Genomic DNA, 10,542 nt, shown 5'->3' on the forward strand with positions numbered 1-10,542 from the left:
CATTACTTTGCCAACAAAGGTCAATATAGTCAAAGGCTATGGTTTTTCCAGTAGTCATGTATGGATGTGAGAGTTGGACTATAAAGAAAGCTGAGCACCAAAGAATTGATGCTTTTGAACTGTGGTGTTGTAGAAGACTCTTGAGAGTCCCTTGGACTGCAAGGAGATCCAACCAGTCCATCCTAAAGGCAATCAGTCCTGGGTGTTCATTGGAAGGATTGATGTTGAAGCTGAAACTCCAATATTTTGGCCACTTTATCTGAAGAGCTGACTCATTTGAAAAGACCCTGATGTTGGGAAAGATTGAAGGCAGGATGAAAAGGGGACGACAGAGGATGAGATGGTTGGATGTCATCACCGACTCAATGGACACGAGTTTGAGTAAACTCTGGGAGTTGGTGATGGACAGGGAGGCCTGGTGTGCTGATTCATGGGGTCGAAAAGATTCGGACACGACTGAGCAACTGAACTGAACTGATTTACAGTTGTAATAGGTTCCTATTGCTGACCTGCCTCCAGTCTTCCTTACTCTAGTCTGTTCCTGCCAGTGCCCATGTTACTACTTTCTAAGTTGGCATTTTGATTATTTCAAACCTGTGTCAAAAAAGAAATGATTTTGAATGGTTCCTAATGATCTCCCTAATGAGCTGACCTTGATTTGAGCATTTGGAAGCTTCCTGTGTTGATCCAAAACTGCCTTCTGATCTGAGTCTATGCTGCAGACTTCTGAGAAGAGGCACTGGGGCCTCTGTAAGAGCTGTGGAAGTCGTCTGTTTGACATTCAGGGAGGACAGAAACTTGTGTTTTCTCTGAGTTTAGTAACTTTGATCTACAAGGCTTATAGATGGCCACTAAGACTTTACCCATGACCTTCACTACCTCACTGGTGTTTGTCCAGTCCCACACTCAGGCCTACGAGGAAAATCACTGATACTATATAAGCCTTTGCCCATGGGGCAGTACTTCTGTTGTGGTATCCAGTTTTGGTCCCCAGGGAAATGAGGAAAAGGGGTTCTCATTCATTCATTTTTATTAAATGAGTATTTATATAATACCTACTGTATATGTGTGGTTTTACTCTAAGTTGCTACAAAAACAGTACTGAACAAAACAGACAAAATCTTTGCCCTTATGGAACTTAGGTTCAAATGCATGTGAATATATGTGTTTGTGTTGTGAGAAGACACAGAAAATAAACAAATAAGTGACTAGTGTTTCTTAAGAGCTGTGGATGCAGGAAAAGTCACTGCTTTTCCATTTGAGGATGTGGTCCATTTGGCAACAAACCAAAATGTATGCAAAATGGGTTACTTCCAGTACACACTGATATTCTAGTGAACTCCTCTTAAATGCAGAGTGGGTAATTTTTCTTTCTTACAAATCATATCTCTGGGGAAAACACAATGAAAACCTAAGACTTCTTAATCAGGTCCCTAGGATTTCCCAATTCACAATAACCCCTGGGTCATATTAGCAGGTGGCTCCCTGGGCACCAGCAGATGCTATTTCCACCCCCTAGACTGGAGAGGACACTCTGGCAGAGCCACCATCAGAAATCATGACCTGTAACTCATGTCACCTTAGAGCCTGGTGTACTGAGGTCTGTGCTCTGACTCTCTCAGTTCAAAACGCACTCAAAACAAAAACAACAGCAAAGAAGAAGAATCTCTGTTCTGGGCTGTTCATCTCTAAAATTCATCAGAACCACTTGAGAATAAGGAAGCAGAGTTAGCAAGTCCCAACACTGAAGTCTCTGTGCAGAAGGGTGAGTGTTGAATCTTATCTGTCCAGTTACTCATCTTCCACACCTCATCTGTGGAAGCCAAGGATTCCCTGAAATGACAGCTTTCCCTCTGCTGAGATGACCACTGATCATTGGGTCTGGTAAACTGTCAGAGCAGAAGTAGAGCAGAGATGCTGTTGTCATGAGGCTAAGGGTCACTGAATCTTACCCTGTAGAACTTGCCCGTTAGTGTTTTTAATACACATCTTTAAAAATTCCCTCAGCCTTTTTGCAAAGAAGAAGAAAAAAATTGATACAGAGGGGTGGGCTGGGGTTCCTTCTCACATTCTTGGTCTCAGCCTCATTAGAGTGGGATTGGGTGGAGAGAGTGGGGTACTCATTTTAATGTTACCCTCTGTCCTGTTCCCACAGGTATGTCCTAGGGAAGAATGGCCCCAGGGAATGAATCTTCAGTGACTGAGTTTATCCTGCTGGGTTTAACACAGCAGCCAGGACTCCAGCTGCCTCTCTTTTTCATTTTCTTAGCAGTTTATGTGGTCACTGTGGTGGGGAACGTTGGCTTGATTATTCTTATTGGTCTGAACCCTCACCTGCACACTCCCATGTACTACTTTCTCTTCAACCTTTCCTTCATTGATCTCTGCGACTCCTCTGTCATTATCCCTAAAATGCTGATAAGTTTTGTAAGCCAGAACATCATTTCTTATGCAGAGTGCATGACTCAGCTCTGCTTCTTCTCCTTCTTTGTTATTGATGAGTGCTTTATTTTGACATCAATGGCCTATGACCGATACGTGGCCATCTGTAAGCCCCTGCTCTACAAGGTCTCCATGTCCCATCAGGTCTGCCTCATGCTGACAGTGGGTGTATATGCGATGGGGCTTGTGGGTGCCATGGCCCACACTGGGTGCATGCTGCGACTCTCCTTCTGTGATGGAAACATCATCAATCACTACATGTGTGACATTCCTCCTCTCCTCCAGCTCTCCTGCACAAGCACCTCCATCAATGAGTTGGAGATTTTCATCGTGGTGGGTGTCAATGTCATAGTGCCCAGTGTCACCATCTTCGTTTCTTACACCTTGATCCTCTTGAACATCCTTCGCATCCGTTCTGCAGAGGGCAGGTCCAAAGCCTTCAGTACCTGCAGCTCCCACATAATTGCAGTTTCTCTTTTCTTTGGATCAGCAACATTCATGTATCTCAAGCCTTTTCCTGCTGGGTCTCTGGATGAAGATAAAGTGTCCACTGTTTTTTACACCATTGTGGGGCCAATGGTGAATCCTTTCATCTACAGTCTGAGGAACAAAGATGTCCATGTTGCACTGAGTAAGACTATTAGGAAAAGGGTGTTCTGAATAGAAATTGTGTTAGCTGTTGATGTCAAATTTTAGTAAGGGCACACAATGTATGATGATATGGAGAAAAGAATTAAAATAAAAAAGCAGGTGATTTAAATAAAAAGAGAAGCAAAGTTTTTTATGAAAACCACTTTATAAGAAAAGATAGTATAAAGAAGAGGAGAATCAGCCATTCATCCTTTCATAGAAAGTAGGAAAGTACTGGGTTGGACAAAAAGTCCAACCCTATAATTCATTCTGTCATGCTCCAGCTTATTTTCAGAGATTATAAGGTTTTAAATAGAAAAAAGTGAATGGTGATGAATCCAGAAACACTAAGATTTTGAGATTTTTGACTAAGGTATGTCCAGAACTCCTGTGAAGCTTTGTCAAGGACATTTGGACTTTGTGGACTTCAGATTCAGTAAGTTACTAATTTATTTAATAAACCTCTATTGAAATTGCTGGAGAGGATTTTGTCTGGTAGATTCCTTTGTTTCTCAGAAAAGAAGATGAGGAAAATACTTCTCACTATTGTCTCTATCTTCTCAATTTAGTCTTAAGAAAACATGGTAAAGGGAGATTGTTTTTCGATCTCAGTTCAAGGACAAAAAAACTCAGATAACCATTTATAGCAGTCAGGAATGAAAAAGGTAATGTTTTATTTTATGTAAAATATATCTATTCTGCATACGGTAATGTGTATATTTCCATGTTTCTCTCAATTTGTCCCACCCTCTCCTTCCCCTACTGTGTCAACAAGGCTGTTCTCATGTCTGCATCTCCACTGCTGCCCTGAAAAGAGGTTCGTCAGTACCATCTTTCTAGATTCCGTATGATGTGTTAATGCACAATATTTGTCTTTCTCTTTCTAACTTACTTCACTCTGTATAACAGGCTCTAGGTTCATCCACTTCATTAAGACTGACTCAAATGCATTCTTTTTTTTTATAGCTGAGTAATATTCTATTGTATATAAACGTACAACTATTTCTGTATCCATTCATCTGTCGATGGACATCTAGGTTACTTCCACGTTCTAGCTACTGTAAAAAGTGCTGTCATGAACATTGGGGTACATGTGTCTCTTTCAGTTAGATTTTCAAAGGGTATATGCCCAGTATTCATAGTTACTTATATTTTTACTACAATGCTGCCATATAGTTTTATTACAATGATTCAGGTGTCCTGGGGTAACTGAAGGTCACTGAAACTTTTAAAGGAGGAAGGGACTCCTGCATCGAAAGTGATTGTGGGCTGCCCGTGCCCTGGTCATCGATACTGCAGGGAGAGGAGTCTCTGAAAGACCTGTCCCTGTGTTTGAAGAACCCAGCCGTCCCTTCCAAACCCTGGAGCTTTCACACACTAGTTTTTTTCTCCTGCCATTCCCTTCAGAGCTTAGACCTCGTCTGGTCCCTGGACTTGCAGGGGTTCACTTTGTCTTTGAAGTTCAGGGGCCTCTTGGCAGAAACCAGTCAACACATTTATTCTTGGTCTTCACATTGGAATAAGTTCATGTAGTGCGAAAGAGCATGGGGTGGGGAGGAAGGGCTGTAAACCGTGGCTTCTGCTCTGTGGACTTAACAGGAGTGGAGGACAACCTGTAATGTATTATTCAAGACAGCCTGTGACTGACATGCTTGTTGGTGTGGCTGACAGAGTCACCAGGCCTGCCATCAGCAGAGGGCTGATGACCTGCCTTTTGAAAAAAAAAATTAAAAAAAAAATAAAGAAGGAAGGGAGAGTTGTGTGCTTCCAGAACTTATCCTCCAGTTGTGTATATGGCCAAATAAGAGGGAGTATGTGAGAAAAGCTAGAATTGTTACTGGAATCATTACATTTCAGCATTTAGTTCAATAAAAACCTCAAAAGTACCTGAACTTGTGTGGTGGCTAAGGGAAAAGGATGGAAGTCAGTGTGGCTGTTGACCCTAATGCTGAGCATGTGAGAAACGTGAGAAACACTCGGAAGGCTTTCACCAGAGAACAATGTAACTTACAGAGTTATTTATGTAGTGCCTACTGTGTGAGTTAAAGTCACTCAGTCGTGTCCGACTCTTTGTCACCCCCATGGACTACACAGTCCATGGAATTTTCCAGGCCAGAATACCGGAGTGGGTAGCCATTCCCTTCTCCAGGGGATCTTCCCAACCCAGGGATCGAACCCAGGTCTCCCACATTGCAGGAGGATTCTTTACCAGCTGAGCCACAAGGAAAGTCCCTGCACTATTCACAGCAGTACAAGAGAAGTGGTAAATAAGACAGAAGAGATGTTAGTCCTCATTTGTAATTTATAAGGAGACACAGGAATTAGAGAGAAAAATGGTGAGTGGTATGATGGAGGATTTACAGAAAGTTTGGAGAACATATATGAAGACAGCTGGCATTATTTGACTGTATACTACATGCCAGGTACTGTTCTAACCATTTTTTGGTATTTTTTTCATTTAATCATCAAGATAACCCCAATGAAGGAGATGCTATTATTATCATCAATATTTTCAGTTCAGTTCAGTCACTCAGTCATGTCCGATCCTTTGCTACCCCATGAATTGCAGCACACCAGGCTTCCCTGTCCATCACCAACTCCCGGAGTTCACTCAGACTCACGTCCACCATCTCATCCTCTGTCGTCCCCTTCTCCTCCTGCCCCCAATCCCTCCCAGCATCAGAGTCTTTTCCAATGAGTCAACTCTTCGCATCAGGTGGCCAAAGTACTGGAGTTTCAGCTTCAGCATCATTCCTTCCAAAGAAATCCCAGGGCTGATCTCCTTCAGAATGGACTAGTTGGATCTCCTTGCAGTCCAAGGGACTCTCAAGAGTCTTCTCCAACACCACAGTTCAAAAGCATCAATTCTTTGGCGCTCAGCCTTCTTCACAGTCCAACTCTCACATCCATACATGACCACAGGAAAAACCATAGCCTTGACTAGATCCTGAGGTATGGAGAGTTAATCACTGTGTCCAAGTTAGTAAGCATGGGGGTAGGCCTCAAACTCATACCCTCTAACTCTATAGCCCCCACTCTTTTCTACTATGAGAAATGATTGATGACTCAGTTAATTAAATAATATATTTAAGGACCCAGCTGGAACCTTAGGTAGATATTTCCAGTAGGTGTTTAAAATGTAAAAAATTTAGTAGGGAGAAAGGCATTTAGCATTTTCTTTTTGAGATAATCCATGAGAGACAATAAGTGAAGTGAATTACTAGAGGTTTTGTAAAATTTCAAGTAAAGATGTGAAGAAACCCCTAGGTAGACTCTGGAAAATTTCCTCTTAGGATCTGGGAAGACACAGAGAAAGAACCTGTACAATAGATTTTTCTAAAGTGATGAAGAAGATGGGAGCTTACTTTTGCCTCTTCCTTGGGGGATGTACAATCCCTGGAGTGATGTGTAAACTGGATTAAAATATTGAGTCTCTAAGGACCTAGATAGAGAACATTGTAAATGTAAATCCCTTACTTCTTTTTTACATATAGAATCTATTCACTGGGGAGAGACTGATCAAGCTTCCACCCTGTTTATAACCAAGTGTGCTACATCATTAAACTCACAGTCAGTCTTCTGTTTATTATCAAGTGGCAAACCTGATAACAACGCTGTGAAATTTTCCTTACTGAGTGAGAAGACTCAAAGTCATAATTAGAAATTAATATTTGTAGTTCAGAAAGATTTCCAGGGCATAATCTGAAATTAAGTCTGGGCTGCTCAGACTTTTCATTTTAGAATCAAATGAACCAGAGCCTCCACTGCCTTTCAAGGACAAACACCAAGGGAGAGCTCTAAGGTTTCTGGCCACATAAGGGTGAGTTTCTGAATTCGGTTGACATCAGACCTGCCACTTTCCTGTCTCCCCCTCTCCCCACCATATTGTGCAGTCATGAGATTCAAGTGAAACTCTTAGGAGACTATATCGAAGGGGATCAGAGAGTGTTCAGAGGTTAGGAGGTGCAGAAGTATCTCAGTCAGTAAGCTCCTTTTCTATGGACAGACTCTCACTCTTCTACTTGGGCAATAACTAAACCTCCTCTAGCATTCGGTCCCTTAGTCTTTGGTTAGAGACAATCTTCTTGGTTCCAACTCACACCAGATCCAATCTGCACCAGAAGCCAGCACCATGTAGCTGGGGTCTCTGCCTACAATTTTGCTGATGAGGAGAAGGCTCAAGTGAATGAAGAAAAGGTGAAGTTAGAGAAGGACTTTCTAACTTGATCCCTCTCTCTTATCTCTTCGTTTTTCCAGCAGGCATGTATCTGTATGGCAGCATTGCCTTCTCTCTGTAGGCTGTTTGTTATGATCTTTGTTTTATTTAGCTTATCAAGACTCTAGAAAGGGAAAGCCCATGGTAAAGGCAGATTCTATGGTCCCAGGTTGGCCTAGTGTCAGACATGCTCAGTATGTACATTCTCTTGTAGGATGAGATATTGTCAGAAGGACTGAGCTGTTCCCCAAGGTAAATATTCTCTCCTGTGTCCACAGATTTTCTTAGGGAGGAATGGCTCCTGGGAATGGGTCTTTCGTGACTGCATTCATCCTGGTGGGGTTAACAGATCAACTGGATCTCCAAGTTCCCTTGTTTTTCCTGTTTCTATTAATGTATATGGTCACTGTGATAGGAAATTTGAGCCTGATAATCTTAATTGGGATACATTCACATCTACACACCCCCATGTACTTTTTCCTCCTTAACTTGTCCTTCACAGACCTCTGTTACTCTTCAGTATTTACACCCAAAATGCTGATAGATTTCTTATCGAAGGAGAATATTATCTCTTACATGGGGTGCATGACTCAGTTCTACTTCTTCTGTTTTTTTGTTGTTTCTGAATGCTATGTGCTGACATCAATGTCCTATGACCGCTATGTGGCCATCTGTAAGCCATTATTATATAATACTGCCATGTCCCCTAAAGTGTGTTTCAGCCTTATGCTTGGTTCCTACTTGATGGCATTTTCTGGTGCCATGGCTCACACTGGATGCATGCTGAGACTGACCTTCTGTGATGCAAACACCATCAACCATTATTTCTGTGACATCCACCCTCTGCTTCAGCTCTCCTGCACAAGTACCTATGTCACTGAGCTGGTAGTTTTCATCATGGCGTGCATCAACATCATTGTGCCCAGTCTCACCATCTTTGTCTCTTATGGTCTCATCCTGTCCAGCATCCTCCACATCAAGTCCACGGAGGGCAGGTCCAGAGCCTTCAGCACCTGCAGTTCCCACATCATTGCTGTTTCTCTGTTCTTTGGATCTGGGGCATTTGTGTATCTCAAATCATCTTCTACTGGATCTTTGGATGAGGGAAAAATCTCTTCTGTCTTTTATACCAATGTGGTTCCCATGATGAACCCCTTAATTTACAGTCTGAGGAACAAAGATGTTAAAAGTGCTCTGAGAAAAACCCTGAGGAGAAGAAAGTATTGATTAGAATCAGTTTCTGTGTCCAGGTCATAGGATGGGAGAGATTTTGTGTGTTTATTCACAGTATTTGTAGTGGCAACCTTCTTACCATATTTATTTCTCATCATAGGGAAGGAAATTTAGTCTTCCGTCAAGTTGTTTCCAGTTTCTTAGAGTAGATCATCTTTCTTTTATTACTACTTTAGCAATATCCTTTCCTTTTCTTCATGTTTCCCATTTAAAAATGACATAAATAAACTAACATTTTTTTTTTTTTTTGCCACCCAGCATGGCTTTTGGGGTCTTAGTTCCCCAACCAGGGATTGAACCCTTGCCCCCTGCAGTGGAAGTGCAGAGTCCTAACCACTGGACCACCAGAGAATTCCCTTCTATTTATTTTCCTTATTGTTATTATGGACTTTTTTTTTCACTTGGAAAAAGATGAATGTTTCTGCTAATGATCAATAAAGTAACACTAGTGTGACTTTATTAGAGAAGGAAATGGCAACCCACTCCACTGTTCTTGCCTGGAGAATCCCCGGGATGGGGGAGCTTGGTGGGCTGCAGTCTATAGTCTATGCAGTCTATGGCTGCAGCTTGGTGGGGTGCAGTCTAAAAAGTCTTTTAAAGTCTTTAAAGTCATTGATTTTGAATGTTCAATAAAGTAACACTTTCTTAAATGACACTTATGCCACTGGAAGCATGAATCAGACAATCTGTCCTACCTTTTTCTTTCTCCTTACAGTGGTCAGGCATGTGATTTCTCCAAATGCCATTGTTTCACCCTTATAGGAGATTCCATAAAGACTATCAAAGATACTCCACTTTGAAGCTGTATACATTAGTCATTAAGCTACTTTCATGTTTATCTCCAGTATTTCATATTTATTTTCTATATTCAAAGTAGCACATCAGATTTTCAATATGTATTTATTTCATGAATACAATACTGAATACTGAAACTCAGAGAAGTGTAATTATTTACTTAAAGTCACACAATTTCTTTATGAAAAAATCTGGGATAAACTATTAGCCTTTTGATTTCAAATGTACTACTCTTTCTAGTATACTTTCTGTGTACTTCATTTTATTTGTATTTTAGTAAACATAAGGTAAGGCTTCCCAGGTGGCTTAGACAGTAAAGAATCCACCTGCAATGCAGGAGACCTGGGTTCGATCCCTGGGTTGGGAAGATTCCCTGGAGAAGGGCATGGCAACCCACTCCAGTATTCTTGCCTAGAGAACCCCCATGAACAGAGAAGCCTGGCAGGCTACAGTCCATGGGGTCACAAAGAGTCGGACATGACTGAGAGACTAAGCATAGCATAGCAAACATAAGATATGAGAAAACATTTGTTTTGAAAGCTGACTTTTTCTGCAAAAAAAAAAAAAAAAATTTTCAGGATCTTATAATTCAGAGAACAGGCATTCCTAAGAAATAAGTAAAGCATTTCTTAAGAATGTGTCATTAGTCCATGGTCTAATAAAGAAGGCCAATAAATAAGAGGTTGCCGGGGACCAGCCCCGGCTGATCCAGGGTATTCGAAGGAGAGACAGCGTAGGCGAAGATCAGGAAACAACTGCTTAATTAAACGTTAATTAAGGATATAAAGAGTAATAGAATGAGGATAGCTCAGTAAAATTCAGTGAAGAAAAGAGGCTGAATAATTCAGCCAGAAGGTAAGAGAAAGAACGACATGGTGAGACCAAGTTTCGGTGAACAAGGCCCGCACTTTATTTTCCAAAGTAGTTTTTATACCTTAAGTTATGCATAGAGGATAATGGGGGAAGGGGTAGAGTCAGGCAGCAAGCCAGGCTTTCTTCCTGCAAACTTATCATATGCAAAAGCTTAGGTGATTTGCATCATCTTCTGGCCCGGAGGCCTGTTAACATTTTAAGACCTTTTCTTCAGAAAACTTATTTTTCTCTAAAGGTGACTGGTCAGGAGCCACCCTCCAAAAGCATTAGATAAAGTTGCATTCCTACAGCGCAAAGATGTGGTGGGCTATAACAAGAAAAAGAATTAACTCAAGGGTCCCAGGTTACAAACA

The 10,542-nt window shown here is 41.5% G+C and overlaps 2 protein-coding genes and 1 non-coding gene across 3 annotated transcripts; all 3 read left to right on the top strand.

The window, feature by feature from the left end:
- The first annotated feature begins 2,045 nt into the window (after positions 1 to 2,045).
- LOC133241771 (olfactory receptor 8B3-like) lies at positions 2,046 to 3,102 on the top strand. The gene has a single exon (XM_061407695.1). It carries the CDS (start codon positions 2,173 to 2,175, stop codon positions 3,100 to 3,102), a length of 930 nt encoding a protein of 309 aa, XP_061263679.1. The 5' UTR covers positions 2,046 to 2,172.
- A 1,215-nt stretch (positions 3,103 to 4,317) lies between these two features.
- LOC133241891 (small nucleolar RNA SNORA71) lies at positions 4,318 to 4,449 on the top strand. The gene has a single exon (XR_009734701.1). It is a non-coding gene; the product is annotated as a small nucleolar RNA SNORA71 (small nucleolar RNA).
- Positions 4,450 to 7,562: 3,113 nt separating this feature from the next.
- LOC133241772 (olfactory receptor 8B3-like) lies at positions 7,563 to 8,515 on the top strand. The gene has a single exon (XM_061407697.1). The coding sequence runs from the start codon at positions 7,583 to 7,585 to the stop codon at positions 8,513 to 8,515; it is 933 nt and encodes a 310-aa protein (XP_061263681.1). The 5' UTR covers positions 7,563 to 7,582.
- Positions 8,516 to 10,542: the final 2,027 nt, after the last annotated feature.

This window comes from Bos javanicus, chromosome 29 (assembly GCF_032452875.1).
Source record: "Bos javanicus breed banteng chromosome 29, ARS-OSU_banteng_1.0, whole genome shotgun sequence".
NCBI classification, from domain to species: domain Eukaryota; kingdom Metazoa; phylum Chordata; class Mammalia; order Artiodactyla; family Bovidae; genus Bos; species Bos javanicus.

What these genes read in the sequence shown, in the direction of transcription:
- LOC133241771 (XM_061407695.1), top strand. Translation starts at nt 2,173, where the DNA reads ATGGCCCCAGGGAATGAATCTTCAGTGACTGAGTTTATCCTGCTGGGT.
- LOC133241772 (XM_061407697.1), top strand. Translation starts at nt 7,583, where the DNA reads ATGGCTCCTGGGAATGGGTCTTTCGTGACTGCATTCATCCTGGTGGGG.